The sequence below is a fragment of the Sinocyclocheilus rhinocerous genome, unplaced genomic scaffold (assembly GCF_001515625.1).
Source record: "Sinocyclocheilus rhinocerous isolate Xijiao unplaced genomic scaffold, SAMN03320098_v1.1 scaffold1666, whole genome shotgun sequence".
NCBI classification, from domain to species: domain Eukaryota; kingdom Metazoa; phylum Chordata; class Actinopteri; order Cypriniformes; family Cyprinidae; genus Sinocyclocheilus; species Sinocyclocheilus rhinocerous.
The window spans coordinates 177437-195193 of record NW_015628700.1 but is presented as its reverse complement, the minus strand read 5'-3'; the positions used below and the strand labels follow the sequence as shown (position 1 = coordinate 195193).

General features: G+C 37.0%; 1 protein-coding gene across 1 annotated transcript in view; it reads right to left on the bottom strand.

Moving 5' to 3' along the window:
• Positions 1 to 5268: 5268 nt before the first annotated feature.
• LOC107738317 (polyadenylate-binding protein 1-like) overlaps positions 5269 to 17757 on the bottom strand; it is a 26418-nt gene continuing 13929 nt past the window's right edge. Inside the window, exons 4-15 of the mRNA XM_016550053.1 lie at positions 16036 to 16175; positions 15856 to 15950; positions 15594 to 15731; positions 15201 to 15296; positions 11113 to 11385; positions 10945 to 11035; positions 10742 to 10852; positions 7823 to 7971; positions 5919 to 6003; positions 5709 to 5839; positions 5515 to 5613; positions 5269 to 5425 (exon numbers count right to left, since the gene is read on the bottom strand). Coding sequence (XP_016405539.1) covers positions 5521 to 5613; positions 5709 to 5839; positions 5919 to 6003; positions 7823 to 7971; positions 10742 to 10852; positions 10945 to 11035; positions 11113 to 11385; positions 15201 to 15296; positions 15594 to 15731; positions 15856 to 15950; positions 16036 to 16175 — 1402 coding nt within the window. The 3' untranslated portion in view covers positions 5269 to 5425; positions 5515 to 5520. The remainder of the gene's footprint in view (positions 5426 to 5514; positions 5614 to 5708; positions 5840 to 5918; positions 6004 to 7822; positions 7972 to 10741; positions 10853 to 10944; positions 11036 to 11112; positions 11386 to 15200; positions 15297 to 15593; positions 15732 to 15855; positions 15951 to 16035; positions 16176 to 17757) is intronic.

Here is a 17757-nt window from a genome sequence, read left to right as displayed (position 1 = left end):
AAAAAAGGTTAAATCAGAAAAAAATGAAAGCTGTAAAACAAATACGATTATGTATAAATGCTTTCAAATACAATTAATATATTGTTTGTTTGTTTTTATTACAGTAATGAGAATGGGAATTAATAATGAGAGTTTAAGATGGAAAAATTCTTGCAAAGTTTCATTAATAATACTAAAAATAGGCTTCAGTTTCTTTAAGCAAAATGGGTAACACTTTACAGTAAATGTTTTTAGTTAACGTTAATTAATGCATTAACCAACAATGAGCAATATTAATTAATCTATGTCAACGTTGATTAATAAATTGTTAGTTCATGTTAGCTCAGGTCGATTAATTCATATTAACAGTTACATCTTTGAATTTGATTAATGTTTTAGTAAATGTTCAAATTAATATTAACTGAGATTAATAAATACTTTTTCATTTTTAGTTCATGTTAACTATGTAGTTAAAGGGGTCCTATTATGCTATTTTACAAAGTCTTGATTTTGTTTTGGGGGTGTACTAGAACAGGTTGTTCGAAAAACACATTATTTTCCACATATTTTACATAGCTGGGCCATGTAGTTTTTGAAAAGTGATTTCTGTTCAATAAAATATCTCCTTTTGAAGTGGACTTTGAACTTTGTAACTTTGCAGATCTTTTTTATGCTCAAACAGCAACATTACAGACTAACTAAAGTTGAAAAAGTGAAAAAGCATAATAGGACCCCTTTAACAAATGTAACCTTATTGTAAAGTGTTACAGCAAACTGTCATTTTTATTTATATGTATATATATATATTTTGATGTGAGGGAAAAAGGAACTCAAATGTTGAATGTTCATTAGATTGATGTTTATGTGCAGCTTTATACGGTTGTACACTCTGTTTAAGGATCTGCATGATTGGCTGAAAGTATCTGTAACAGCAGGGTCATAATGGGCATGTTCATTCATGTGTACCAGCTGAACCGCATGACCATCTCTCAGTCTCGTCCTGTGCATAGCAACCGCTGTCAATGGAGATGACGGAGAGAGAAGCGTGCCGTGATCCTTCACCCGTACACGCTCTCCCTCCCCTCACAAGAACACACGCTGTTTTCCAGCTCCACATACACCTGAGACAGAGGCTTCCCAGAACCAGTTCAACTTAAGACAACTTCTGTCAACTTCAGCAGAGGACAGTCTGTTTTCATTCAACCCCACCCTTGTGAAAAACAAGTCCACTTAAGTATACTTTAAAAAAGAGTATTATTAAGGAAATATGAGTGACATGACTAAATGTAATGTTTTCAGACACTTAACTGCATTTTAAATTATTACAGTTCAAATTTATATTAAATTAGTTAAACTTGATGCTTAAGTAGGACTTAAGTATGTTTTTAAATGTACTTTCATAAATCTACTGAAATATGGTTAAAGTGTAACTGCTGAATGTACTGACAAGCATTTACGATAAACTAAAATATAAGTTAATGTCATTTCTACTGGTGAAGTTGCATTTTAGTACATTTAAAATAAATTAACATTAAATAAATAAAATTACAATCAAGTACTTTACACATGCTTTACTACACATTAAAATAAGAGCACCACAAAAGATGATTAAAGCATAAGGATTTTAACAAAGTGCACTTATTAAAAGTGTACTTAAGTATGTTAGGAAACATAGTAATAAAAGTGAACTCACTTTAAGCAGGCCTACACTTAAGTGGCCTTTTATTATTTATTATCTGCAAGTACCGTTTTTTTTTTTTTTTATATATATATATATATATATATATATAAACAAGTTATAAACTTTTAAGATCTAAAATACACTAAGTGCACCTACAATACAATTAAGCACACTTTTTCATTTCCTAGGTGTTTGTCTGGGTTTAGTACACTACTACTGTAGTGTAGATGTAAAAACAGGCTGTAGGCATTCATTTTGCTCGATGCTTCTAGGGATGCACAGTGCATTCGGTGCTCAGATTATATCAGTGTTTCCTGGGGAACAAACCCATGACCTTTGTGCCGCTTGCGCCACACTCCAGCAGCTGAGATACTAGAACATTCAGATGCCCGAGGCGTTTCACGGAACAGCTGTCGAGACAACATGTTATGCTCACCTGGCTGGGAGGGAAATCAGTGAGTAATTGAAATGGCTGGCCCTGGGAGAGTCGTTAAGGGCGCAAGCACTCAAGCGTGAGCAAGCAGTTGCGGCCAGGCAGATACAGACATGCGCCGCTGGCCTCAGATTTACGGAGACAAACCAGGGACTGAATGCAACTACTAAGCAAACACCAGAACACCCTAACAACCCTCAGAATCCAAACCTTAAGGGGATAGTTCATCCAAAAATGAAAATTCTGTCATTAATTACTCACCCTCATGTTGTTCCAAAACCGTAAAACCTTCGTTCATCTTCGGAACACGAATTAAGATATTTTTGATGAAATCCGAGAGCTTTCTGACCCTGCATAGACAGCAAGGGTACTCCCATGTATAATATAAAAAAGATGAAATTGCTAAACTTATTTTGATGCATTAATGTAAAAAAAAGTTATTGATCATAATCCGACTATGTAATCCAGATTATGTAATCAGTTACTAGCCAGCACTGTTTAAGACTAACAGGGTTGAATATCAGCAACAACTGTCCTCTCTAGAAAATATTATCGCTATGTGCCAGGAACAATATATTTAAGTGGAAAATTGATTTTTACTTTTCCCACAAAGACTGGAACTACTGATCATAAAGAGATAGTTCACCCCAAAAAATGAACATATGGTCATCATGTCCTCATCGTTCCAAACGAGTATGACCTACTTTTTTTCTCTGTGGAACAGAGTTTTGGTATTCATTGACTTCCATTGGATGGACAGAAAACACCGAGACATTTCTCAAAATATCTTATTTTATGTTCTGCAGAAGAAAGTCATACAGCTTTGGAACAACCACCTGAGGGTCAGTAAATTATTCTTATTATTATTTTAACTAAAAGCACTCCTGCTGAAGGTAAAGCACCACAGAACGATCTCGAGCTGTTTCAGCAATCAATCCATCCAAACCCTGTAATTTCACAGCCTAGACTACTAAACACCAGCACTGAGTTTTGTAAGCTCATGCTGTAACTCAGTATTTGTCATTGCTCATACACCTGTGAGGACCGCGGCCCACATCGATGTATCCTGACACAACGAGTTATGCAAAGAGAAGAGCCCCTGAGATCAATGACATACAGGCCATTAAATGTCTCAGCTGCGAGAAACTCTTTAGCAGAGGAGACTGACTGACTGACTCAGTGTTTGTTACTCACATCAATAAGTCAACAGAGACATCAGCTATCCTCCCAGTGGAGAACTAGTGTACTGCATACTGCATAGTAAACACTGTCGACCTCACATTTTATAGAAATAGTATGTAAAACATTATACAACAGCTAACATTTCAAATAGTAATAGGCTGCGTTGTTTAGATCAGTAAGAGGTGTCCAGTTATCATCTTGAATATAGAAAGCTTTAGTGATTTTGCATTTTAAGTGCAATTTTGTATAAAAATGATGTCATTTGGACAATCCAAACAATCAGACAAAACTGATGTGGGTATGACTTAGTGTGAGACAGACATGTGAAGACCCTGTCTTTGAAAGAGGAAGCATGACACGCGAGCTCTGAATACCAGTGTACACTAGAAAGTGTTAACATAACCCTCTCGACACACTGAAGAACTGAACGCAGAGGTTTCAACACTTGCTCATTTTGAAACAGGTCACATCAAACAAAGTGAATCCTGATAAAGCATCAAAGCTTGCCCAACTTGTCCTTTAAGAGTCTGAGGTTGAGTGTTGAGTAAATGTGCCACTCACATGAGACCGGAGAACATATTGATCCCGTTTTATAATTTTAACAGCAATTTTCAACAGGGTTCCATAGGTTGACATTAGTTAACTACATTAGACAACATAACCTAAAAATGAAAAATACTTTTAAAGCATTTATTAATCTTAATGTTAATTTCAGCACTGAATAATACAGTATATATATATATTTCTCAACTGTTTCACTGAAAACAGAATTCTTTAAACTTAAAAAAAATAACTGTGGTAAATTAATTTAACGTACAGAGACTTTTCAAAACAATTTGAAAATGAGCAGCTTTGAAAATATTTGAAGCAGAAATAAGAAATATGGGGGGCTTTTGAGTAAAATAGGCTGAGAACCACAGATTTTTCCAGCTTTTAAAAATGTTTAAGAGTTAAGTGTGCAGGAGACAAACCCAAAAAATGTGAAATTAAATCCAAAATGTAAATATTAAAATTGTTACATATAAAAGTGAAACTTGAGACAAACTAAAGTGACACTAAAATTCTAAATTCTAAATTCTTAAGGAATGTTTCTCCAGCACAGTGAAGCTGTATTCTTTGAAAGATCACCCATATAAGGGGAAGGCACTTTTGTAGTATATCCATGTCCTTGCTAAGCAACCTGATGATTACCTACACTTCTAAACTATGTAAACAACTCGTCAGATTGAAAAAGCATCCCAGTGACCTACTTTTGAAATTAATGTTCAGGCATACAGTAACTTGAGAGAAATTCGAAACAGCGTGCACTTTCTTTGAAATGAAAATGTCTAAAAATAAATTCAACAGTAAGGTACCTCCGAGCAGACACGAGCTCAGCAGGGGCTTTACAGCAGAGCAATTACATTGCTTCTGTTACACTACTTATTGGAAAGCCATAGCACTCCACAACTTCAAAAGGGCTCCCAATGACGGGGGAAAAAATGATAGTTAGCAAATACGTTTGACCAGGATTGTCCTGCTGTGCCATCACAATTTCTTCACGTCCTGCCTTTATTCTTTACAACAGAACTGTAGAACAATAGGGTTTCACTTATTAAAATGATCCCAACATTCCATTTCTCTGTAAACATCCCAATAAAAAAAGCAGCTTTGCTCACATTCGTTTACTTGTCAGCCATGCCGTTTTTGTTCTCCTTTTTTGTGCAGTTACACTCCCTTTCTGGCACTCATCATCTTCCTCTTTCATTCCAACATTCCTAACCCTTGTTCCTCTCAATAATCACACACAGCCTGTAAAAGTGCAGTGTTACGAGACTGAATCTAGTCTAAGGACATGAACTTAAAACACAACACCATTAGCATCCCAAATCCCCCTGAAAGAGATCTGAAAAAGACACTCACTCATTTTTAATGAACTTTATTTGAGCAAGCATATTTTGAATTTAAGATAACTTCACATTGCTGGTTCAGTCAGTTCTCCTACTGTTGTCCGTTTTTCCTTTTTTATATTCCTTTTTTAAAATACCTTAACTAGGCCTAGAATGCTTGTCTCTAGACCTGGCTCTTTCAAGTTTCTTTTTTAAATATCGTTTTCTGTTTTTTTCAATGTTTACTTTTTCCTCTCGGTGAAGATTCAAGGTCGTGTCCCCCTGTAGAACACAGACATCGTGACCTCGCAGTTCCCAACACAATAAGCATTTGACGCGAGCAGAGAAAAACACATAAAGGAACACGTTACCTTGGCTTAGACGCTTGGCACGCCAGTAGAGTTGGTCACGGTCTTCTGAGCGGCTTCTTTAGCCTGGTGAGCCTGGAGTACGGCCACCGCCTCATCGACCTGTCAGACAGTCGGCAAAACATCAAAACACATCGACAAAACCTCTTCCAATGCTTCATTCCGTAGAGCTCACAAAAACAACCGATCAGTCCAACCTTGGAGCGCAGAGACTCTGGAGACTCCAGCATATGGAGGAGCTCCGAGTTGTCGATTTCCAGCAGCATACCGGTGATCTTGCCAGCCAGGCTGGGATGCATATTCTGGATAAGTGGGAAGAGACGCTCACCTGTGAGAGGAAAATGAAACATTAGCCTCATCTCGTCAGGTGGTGGGAGGAGCATGCAGTGAAAAGCAGCACTCTTTACCCAGCATCTGCTTCTGTTCCTGTGGCAGCGCAGCGGCGAGCATGGAGGCCGTGAGCGGTTCCTGTCCTTGCACGTGCACAGCAGGCTGTAAACAGAGTAAACGAGCACAGTCAGTGTTGGGAAGGTTCCTTTGGAAATGTAATTTAAAATAAGATTACAAATTACCCTATTCAAAATGCAACAAGTAGTGTAACTATTTCAATTACTTTATTAAAGTAATGTAACTGATTACATTTGATTACTTTTCTAAATTTCTAACAAATTGTTAATCATTTTGAAACATTTAAAGCAGGCAGGGTTAACCTTACAGTAGTGCTCAACTCTGATTACTGTCAGACTTTCAAAATTATTCTAAACTTGATTTAAGACTATAAAAATTCAATTTTAAAGCACAGCCTTTAGACTGTGACTTTAGACTGTAATCAGACTTTAGCACTGCTTTTTCCTTTTTCTTTTCCTTTTAAGGTTAAATACAGATTTAAAATCATAAGATATGGTTTAATAGCTTTTATACTGTTTTTAAAAACAAATCTTTGCATAGCTACGACAGGAAACACTGGCATCTAACAGTAAAGGTCATTGCACACGGAGTCCGAAATTTTCGCAAGTGTTTTTTCTAGTGCTGTCAAACTATTAATCGCAGCCATAATAAACGTTTTTGTTTACATAATATGCGTGTACACTGTGTATATTTATTATGTATATATAAATACACAAACACATGCATGTATGTATTTAAGAAAAATGTTATGTTTATACATTAAATATATTTATATATATAATATAAAAATATAAATGTATATACATGTAAATATTTTCAAAATATATACTCCATGTGTGTTTATTTATTTATACATAATAAATATACACAGTACACACACATATATTATGTAAACAAAAACTTTTTTTTGGATGCGATTCATCGCGATTAATCGTTTGACAGCACTATTTTTTTCGTATTCATTATCCTAAAAATTCGTCACACACAGAAACCTTGCACACTGAGTCCGATGCATATTAATTCATCCGTTGCGAAAAACTCGCAAAACCGTACTAAACGGAGTCTTCAAGCAGTGAGGATGATTTTGTTGTCCTCTCGCTTCTTAAAAAGAGAAAAAGAAAGGAAATATTGGGTCCATCCAATCCTGAGATACAGAGAGGAAGGAGAGTTCCCCCTCCTTAAAAAGGAGAAGAGGGATTATCACAGCGATTCAAAGTTTACTTCAGGATGTCAGTGGCTCAGTTTCATGCTTTGCTAGCGATACTAGAGCCATATATTAAAAATACCATCAATTTCTGTGAACTCAGTGTGCAAGGATTTTACATAAACTCAAATAGAAATTAAATAGTTATGTTATCAAATAAGCATGTGTCCTATTCTGTGTCCTAAACTCCTGAAACATTGGTGTCTCATATTTTAGAGCAGTTAATGCAATGTGCGAAAGAAATCAATCAAATCTGTATGTGTGTAAAAACCCTTTGTAATCACTAACATTTTCATAAGTAACTGTAATTTAATTACACATTTTTTTACGTAGTAACTGTAACAGATTACAATTACATTTATTTTGGCTAACACTTTATTTCAAGGTGTCCTTGTTAACCGTTACATGTACTATTATAATAACAATAAATTATGCATAATTACATGCAAGTAACCCTAAACCCAACCCTAATCCTAACCCTAACCATATAGTAAGTACTTGTAGTTAATTAATATTACTCAGTACTTAAATGTGTAATTACACTGTAACAAGGACACCTTAAAATAAAGTGTAACCTTATTTTGTAATTAAATTACGTAATTCCATTACATTTAACTAGTTACTCCCCAACACAGAGTACAGTAAACTCAAAAGCACATCTTTCAGGCGTGATGGGATAAAGGTAGAGCGCAGTCTTACCTGCTGCATGGTCACCTGAGGCTGTGTGTTCATGTGTTGCTGGGGGCTGCGGACACTGGGGGTGTATTTGTACTGTGGTACGCCGCGCACTGGAGGAGCGGAAGCTGCAGCCGCTGCAGTGCTGGGTCGTGGACCCATAGTCTGAGCAGCTGAGAGAGAGAGAAACACAACTCAATAGGGGCGTGGCACGAGATCTTGCGAGATCCGATGTGTCTCGCGAGATCTGACTGGTCTCGCGAGAACGTGACGATATCCTCGCGCACGACGCACAGACCTTTCAGATATATTTGCATTACACTGGCTCGTTCACAAGTGGTGGTATGTAAGATATTTTATGTTCACATCAGGCAAGTGGCCGCATGATAAGTGGGAAAATTACGCAGTGTAGTCTTTATCCAGTCATAAAAACAGAATTCACAGTTTAACGCGGAATGTCACGGAATTTGAAATTTTGAATGAATTAATCAAAAGTAGGTCATTACACTTAAAGCAAATCACGATTTGGACTAGTATCTGTAAATATTAAGCTGCAAAAGTCGATTTAAATATGAATCCTGCATGTTCTGCCTGTCTCTGTTAATGAATGGCGCAGACGCGTGGTTTCATTTACTACACACACACTGAAGCGCGCTGACACTCGCGGTGATTTCAGCGTCTGCCGTCTCACTAAATGAGGACGTAAACACATGAACAACATCTCCAGAACTGCTCTGAGAGTCACTTCTATCTCATACACAGAACTGTAAAGGCATTCACGGCAACCCGTAAAAATAAAAGTCCGGTTTGAAAAGATAAATGATAAATTAAATTAATGTTTTATGCCTTCATTTGATAACCAGAAAAATGTAAATACACAACACCGAATTTCTGAGGTAAAATTCATAAGGCTACTTTAAGAAAACAAATGAATAAATTCAGTTGTTTTATGCATTCAAATAATTAGACATGCTAAAAACACAGAATTTGGTAACAATAAATAATATAAATAATATGGTGAGAAAAAATAAAACATTTCATAGGGCCCTAAACATTTATTAAAAGTTTAACAGTTTTTGTTAAACTTTTAATAAATTGATATGAAAATGTATAAGTTTCATGATTTTAATTAATTAGACATGCTTTTATTAATCACTCGCTGCACTTGATTGAACTGGTTCTGTAGTTTTACTTTATTTGTTATGAACACACTGAAGTGATTTTTTACATTTTATTTTTGTTTTTCTTACTTGAATGCTTATGCTTATGCTTAAATGAAAAATGAAAAAAGTAATACATTATACACTTGTTTCTTATATTTGTTCTTTTTTTGCATCGGTTCTTATGACAAAGATAAAATGAAAATAGCTATATTGTGATTATTAATATAGTAATGATTATTAAGAAAAGAAGTGGGGGAAAAGATGCAATGTTGCTAGGTGATTCTGCTTTGGAACCTTCAGAAAACTTTAACTCAAAATTGACTTTGCTGACTCCATCGACTTCAAACGGATGTATCTGTCACTTTGAGTCAGATTCCAACAACTCGTACATCATTTTGAAGGTCTTTTAACGGAGAATGTAAAAATAAAAACTTTTAAAAATGTACTCATTGTGATTCATTTTGCCAGCACAGGTCACGTATCTCTTCGCAGGTCAAAACGGACCCAAAATTATTATGAGGCTGTTTTTTAAGGAACCATCATTTAAACCAACAGCCACTGAAGCCAAAAAAGTTTAATATGGTAAGAAGTAAAATGCTTTTGTCTTTGTGATTTTAATGAAACTGAAACCCTTCTTTATTTGGTTTAGACATGTGTGATTAGGGTTAAATATAAACTCTGCAGGACAGCAGATTTCCATGGTCTAATGACACGGTCTTTAAGAAACTTAAAAGGCAAATGAAATCAAGTATGTTAAATCACAACATTCACAAAATCACTGAATATTAGGTCTGCGACAATAAATCGATGCAGAATCGATTCGTGGATCGATTGAGATGCATCGCGATTCTCTCTGGAATCGATTCTGAGCTTAGATTTTAACTAGTGGTCGACCGATATTGTTTTTTTGACAGCCGATGCCGATATCTTGGAAAGCAGGGTGGCCGATATAATTTTATTTATTTTAATTAATTTTTAAGAAATTTGAAATCATTTGAAAATTGATTAGAAAGTATTATAATGTTTGCCTTTCTATTACTAATAATATAAAAGCAATCGTTATAATACTTTTTGTATACATTTTAATTCCTTTGTTTAACCGTTCTATCGGATTATTAGACAGACTTCTATCTGTATTTAGACAGAACTATTAATGACGACAGAGAACAAGAGGGAGAATGTGAGCACTGTGTGTTCAGGCGCTACCGTTCTCAGCGCCGTCAAAATAAAAGTCCCGCCTCGAACGCATCGGCCAAACAGGAAAACTTATCGGCCTATGCCGATATTAAAAAAATGCCAAATATCAGCCGATATATCGGCCTTGGCGATATATCGGTCAACCACTAATTTTTTACAGCAGATGGCGCTCTAATCTAGTTTTTATCCGCACACTCAAATGCTCATGAAGAAGAGTGCTTGTGCGTTTGGCTGAGTCATGTAATTTCATACATTCTCAGAATGCTTTTATGACGCGAGATTAATGTAAACAGCCCACTGTAATTCGCTTCAACCTTTTCGAATTTTATGAATGATTATTTTAGGTTCAAGTGTGTGTAAGGATTTGGAAACAAGCAGAGCACGGCTGTTTCTAAAGCATGCAGTGCCATCTGCTGTTCAAATCTAATCGACGTGAGAAAGAATCCCGATGCATTCGGAAAATCTCAGAATCAATGCTGAATCATTTCTCGCTGCATCGATTTATTTTCCCAGCCTTACTGAATATTCTATGTCACCAAAACCTCATGGTGCTGTGGAGCATGTAAAGGCTGAAACTACTCACCAACACGCTGAGTGGACATCATGCGGGGCACCTGAGATGCAGGACGCATGTTGCTGAAGCTCTGAGGTCTGGGGGCAGATGGGCGCATTGTGCCTGGCATGTTCTGGAAGTCTGTAGGAAAGGTTCAATGTCTTTATTAGTATGAATCAGTACTATTGGATTCATTTAATAAAGCAGGTTTCTGGGATACAAAGTTGACTTACGCTGAGGCCGGACACCCTGTGTGGCCCAGCGGGGACTGGGTCTGAGCTGGGTGAGCTGACTGGTAGGGTAATACGCAGCTCTGTTCTGGGCCTGTGATGCAAGGAAATCATTAGGGGGGAAAAAAATCAGCAGTCATGTTAATCTAAGCAATATGAGAACCAACCCACCTGTGGAATGGCAGCCATGAAGTATCCTGATGGAGGTGCAGGCTGGTAGGGGTTGATAACGGGGTTTGGCACTGCACGGACACTAGCCATCCTCTGCATGTACTGGTTGGTGAGATGGGCCTGCCGTTCCTCTTTGCGCTGAGCAAGTGCCACATACAATGGCTTAGTGGCCACAATACGGCCATTCATCTCAGTCACCGCTTTAGTGGCTTCCTCAGGGGAAGAGAAACAGACAAATCCGAAGCCTTTACTGCGACCACCGTCCATCATGACCTGTGACAGAGGGGGAAGACTTCAATTTTTGTCTAAAAGGCAACATGCAACAAAATCAACATGAAATGGCATTTGCAAAGACATTACATCAAGGGAAACAAATTCATTTTATTCCTCTGGATAGTGGAAACTGGGCATTTACATTGAAAATGTAAGGCGACAAGTTGATGAAATTATTTATCCATATTTTAATAAGCCTCTGGTCTTAGAGCTTTTTAGATGGATGCCGAGACTTCTTAAGTTGGGTAGAATCTGTGATCTCTGACCCAGTTTGTTTGCTGGCTTTCATGGCTGATATACTAGGGCTGCGCGATAAATCGAAATGAAATCGCGATTAGGCAGAAGCTGCGATTGTCATGCGTATCTTTCAGTGAAGCACGGTTCTGTGATCAGTAGTAAATCACTGCTTAGAATACTATGAAATATGTTGCGTGCCTTTTTCTGTGTAAGAAGCCACATCATCTCACAGAAGGATTTATTTCAAACACTCGGCTGACGTTATGAAGCGAGTTTGGAGTAAAAACATGTTATTAAATGTGGTATTTTTGCATGCTTTCAGATGGAGCAGCATTTACTACACAGAGCCATAGTTCACTGAGAAGCTATGCAAACAGCTGTCATTATCGCGAACGAACTGGCAACCATGGCTGTCAAAATCCTATTGGGTAAATTGGCAGTGGGCGGAGTCACACAGACCAAAACAGGTATGTGAACTTAATATGTCTGCAGCTATTTAAGAAACATGCAAAGGTATTTTTAGACTTTAGTACAGTAACTAAAAACATTTCTGCGCTGCAGTAACTTGCACTGATAAATTGTACCCAATTAGGCCAAGAAAGTGCATTAAAGTAAAACAATCAATTTTTAAATCCAATGAATTTTAATAAGACCATCAATGTGTACATTTAGTTCTTATAGGAAATGTCTAGAATGTGTATAAATAACTTGGTCAGACGGATTCACAATCGTACCTTGGCACTGGTGATTGTACCGAAGGGAGAGAACTCTTTACGAAGACGCTCGTCATCAATACCATCATCCAAGTTCTTCACGTAAAGATTGACACCCTGTAAAGACAGCAAACGGCTGCGAAGATCTGCATCTGTGAGGGCACTTACAACACACTTCCCTTGGATTTAATAAATAAAAGGATAAAGATCCAAATGCAGTTACACAGTCTAACTCATGTCCTTGAATAAGAAACAGTTGTACATAGCCCTTCTATCCCCAATATTCCCTATACAGGAACGTGAGGCCCATGGGCTACAAATTCACTGTTGCAGCCATTTTGGCCAGTGTGGTCCACTGAGGAGGAAACACCGAATTTGACAAGGCTGCAGAGGTCAGAGTTCACCCTCACTGACCTGGTAACGAGTCATGCGGTCCTGCTTCATCTGTTCAAATTTGCGCTTGAGCTCAGTTTGCCGCTCCACTTTCTTCTGAGCACGACCTACATAGATGAACTTCCCGTTCAGTTCTTTGCCGTTCATCTCATCCACAGCCTGTCAGAAGAGAGCAGAACTATTGTACATATTGTACATGTACATATTGTACATGTGTATCCTATGTTTAAGTTTACGTCAGGAAGTAAATTACATTAGTTTGACAACATTAAGTTGAACTGACCCTTTGGGCGTCTTCGTGCCTCTCAAAACTCACAAATCCAAAGCCTCTGGACTTTCCATTTTCATCAGTCATGACACGGATGCTCATGGCAGTACCTTATCAAATGAGGAAAAAGTTTTGGTAACGTGTAAGTCAAAAGAGAATAACAGTGTAAAAACTGTAGTACTACAAAGAACTTACCATATTTGCTGAAGACGTCCTTGAGTTTGTCATCATCCATGTCTTCCCCAAAGTTTTTGATGTACACATTGGTAAATTCTTTGGCTCTTGCGCCGAGCTCAGCCTCCCTCTCCTTGCGAGATTTGAAGCGCCCTACAAACCTGATAGAAATTAGGACCATTTAATAGGAGGATCTAATGGATCTCAAAGCAGTTATTTCGAGAGGTTGGTTGACATAGCTTACATTTTATCAAGACATTTAGGATTTTTCAACAATATACCATATATCTTTGTAATTAGTCCTTAATACAACCAAAGCCAAAATTTGTATTACTCAATTAACAAGGAAGAATTACTTAACTTGTATAAACTGGTATAACAAATAAGCAATTTTGTCTACTATATACACTAACATTGGGTAAGCTTTGGGTAAAATATAAACAGTTTTGGTTTGGGTAAGATTTTTGAAAGAAATGCATTATTCAGCGTGGATGTATTAAATAGTTTGAAAGAGACAGTAAAGACATCTATAATGTCACAATAGATTTATATTTCATATAAATGGTTTTCTTTTGAACTTTCTATTCCTCAAATCCTGTTTTGTTTTGTTTTTTGGAAAATGATGAAATAATAAAAAAAACAACAACAACATAAGGTTTCCACAAAATATCAAGCAGCACAACTGTTTTCAATATTGATAACATTTTATCTTAATTTCATGATTTCTGAAGGATCATGTGACACTTAAGACTGGAGTAATGGTGCTGAAAATCCAGCTTTTTCACAGGAATAATTCAAAATTTTAAATATATTCAAATAGAAAGCACTTATTTTAAATTGTAATATTTCACAAAATTACTTTCTTACTGCATTTTTAAAATAAATGTATGCAGCCTTGGTGAGCGCAAGACATTGTAGGGATTGCAGACTCCACAATGTCCGTCATAATGCAATAATACTTGCATGCGATCTTTACACAAATGTAGAGGCAATTCAAAAATGAACACCAAAATGTTTTTCAGAATGTTGATTTAAGGAATAGTTCACCCAAAAATGAAAATGGCTGAAAATACTCACCATTTTCTGTAAATTTTCACGTTTGGTTGAACAATTCCTTTAAAGTTTATATTATAATATTTCGTAAAAATTCTTTAATGTCACTTAGTTCAACCCTTCCAACACACTTAAATTCCAAATCAAGTCTGTTAGTCAATCGAGCCACTCCCCAAGTTAGTTGGCAAGCTCTTTCAGCAATTTTCCTTCAACTAAAAATCTCACTTACACTTTTCTGTCATTCAGCAACATGCCGTTCATTTTCTCAATGGCTCTTTCGGCGGCCTCCTGGGTCTCAAAGTGCACAAAGCCGTAGCCCTTTGAGCCATTCTCGTCACAAACCACCTTGAGAAAGGATATCAGGCGTAAAATCATGCACCCACTGACCGACAGAAGCAATGCCTTTATCACTGCTTAAATACTATGAAATATGTTGCGTGCCTTATTCTGTGTAAGAAGCCACATCATCTCACAGAAGGATTTATTTCAAACACTCGGCTGACGTTATGAAGCGAGTTTGGAGTAAAAACATGTTATTAAATGTGGTATTTTTGCATGCTTTCAGATGGAGCAGCATTTACTACACAGAGCCATAGTTCACTGAGAAGCTATGCAAACAGCTGTCATTATCGCGAACGAACTGGCAACCATGGCTGTCAAAATCCTATTGGGTAAATTGGCAGTGGGCGGAGTCACACAGACCAAAACAGGTATGTGAACTTAATATGTCTGCAGCTATTTAAGAAACATGCAAAGGTATTTTTAGACTTTAGTACAGTAACTAAAAACATTTCTGCGCTGCAGTAACTTGCACTGATAAATTGTACCCAATTAGGCCAAGAAAGTGCATTAAAGTAAAACAATCAATTTTTAAATCCAATGAATTTTAATAAGACCATCAATGTGTACATTTAGTTCTTATAGGAAATGTCTAGAATGTGTATAAATAACTTGGTCAGACGGATTCACAATCGTACCTTGGCACTGGTGATTGTACCGAAGGGAGAGAACTCTTTACGAAGACGCTCGTCATCAATACCATCATCCAAGTTCTTCACGTAAAGATTGACACCCTGTAAAGACAGCAAACGGCTGCGAAGATCTGCATCTGTGAGGGCACTTACAACACACTTCCCTTGGATTTAATAAATAAAAGGATAAAGATCCAAATGCAGTTACACAGTCTAACTCATGTCCTTGAATAAGAAACAGTTGTACATAGCCCTTCTATCCCCAATATTCCCTATACAGGAACGTGAGGCCCATGGGCTACAAATTCACTGTTGCAGCCATTTTGGCCAGTGTGGTCCACTGAGGAGGAAACACCGAATTTGACAAGGCTGCAGAGGTCAGAGTTCACCCTCACTGACCTGGTAACGAGTCATGCGGTCCTGCTTCATCTGTTCAAATTTGCGCTTGAGCTCAGTTTGCCGCTCCACTTTCTTCTGAGCACGACCTACATAGATGAACTTCCCGTTCAGTTCTTTGCCGTTCATCTCATCCACAGCCTGTCAGAAGAGAGCAGAACTATTGTACATATTGTACATGTACATATTGTACATGTGTATCCTATGTTTAAGTTTACGTCAGGAAGTAAATTACATTAGTTTGACAACATTAAGTTGAACTGACCCTTTGGGCGTCTTCGTGCCTCTCAAAACTCACAAATCCAAAGCCTCTGGACTTTCCATTTTCATCAGTCATGACACGGATGCTCATGGCAGTACCTTATCAAATGAGGAAAAAGTTTTGGTAACGTGTAAGTCAAAAGAGAATAACAGTGTAAAAACTGTAGTACTACAAAGAACTTACCATATTTGCTGAAGACGTCCTTGAGTTTGTCATCATCCATGTCTTCCCCAAAGTTTTTGATGTACACATTGGTAAATTCTTTGGCTCTTGCGCCGAGCTCAGCCTCCCTCTCCTTGCGAGATTTGAAGCGCCCTACAAACCTGATAGAAATTAGGACCATTTAATAGGAGGATCTAATGGATCTCAAAGCAGTTATTTCGAGAGGTTGGTTGACATAGCTTACATTTTATCAAGACATTTAGGATTTTTCAACAATATACCATTTATCTTTGTAATTAGTCATTAATACAACCAAAGCCAAACCAAGCCAAACAATTCTCTTTAATTGAAATGAACAAGGAAAGCTTTCCACAGTTTATTACTCAATTAACAAGGAATAATTATTTAACTTGTATAAACCAGGTTTGTTTAGTATATACACTACCACTGAAAAGTCTAGGTAAGATTTTTGAAAGAAATACTTTATTCAGCATGGACATTAAATTGTTTGAATATGACAGTAAAGACTATAATGTTACAAAATATTTATATTTCAAATAAATGTTCTTCTTTTGAAAAACAGTCTATTCATCAAATCCTGATTTATTTTTTATTTTTTTTGATGAATTCGTCAAAAAAAATGTATCATGATTCATGGTTTCCATAAAAGCATGAAGCAGTACAAACATTTTCAACACGGATAATGTTTTTTCTTCATTGGCATATTAGAATGATTTCTGAAGATCATGTGACACTGAAGACTGGAGTAATGATGCTGAAAATTCAGCTTTGCATCACAGGCATGAATCACATTTTAAAATATATTCAAATAGAACACATTTAAAAATGCAATAATATTTCACAATATTACTGTTTTTACTGCATTTTTAAAGGGGTCATATAATGCTTTTTTAAAGATCATTATTTGGTGTATTTGGTGTAACAGAATATGTTGACATGCTTTAATGTTCAAAAAACACATTATTTTTCAAATACTGTACATTATTGTAGGCGGCCATTGTAAGTCCGTAAGACCGCAAGTGCACATGAAGTCTTCCATTTGGGACAGGGCCTGAGGCTGCGTGAGACGGAGCAGCTCACACACTCTGCTGCCGCTTCTTGTTCACACACAGCTTCAGCTAATGGCAGGGCAAAACAGACCGTTTCGAAAGCGGAACTACGTTTTACCCTACTAGAATTATTGCCGGAAAGTTATCATATTCATAAGTGCAACAAGTCATTTGCATGTGAAAGTAGAAACACGTTCAATTCAGACGAAACTTCTGGACTGATTATAACGTGCACCTTAACTTTCCTCATGAAATGTGTCTGTGGGGCCGACAATAGCCTCCACGATGTCATCGCTCGTGGCCAGCGCACTCTTAAGCAGTTATGAGCAGCAGGCAGTGCAATATGTGTGAAATCTTTTATTTTTGTTATCACTATGGCCATTTGACTTATAGCAGTGTCCAGTGTTTCCTATACATTGAGTTATTTGTGGCGGCTCGTCACAGTATCAAAACTGACCGCCACAAATAGATTTTCCAAAAGGCTTATACTTGGTTGAATAAAATGAGCGCTTCACGTTTCAAAATTAAAATGCAGCGCGGGTGTTTTTATATGAATGTATATTTGAAAAGAACCGACTGTCTTCAGAAAAGCTTCGATGTCATTTTCATTTCGTCTTTCCTGTAATGCCTGATAAAGTACCGTTTGTGAGCGTAGTCACAGTGCTCATTTGAT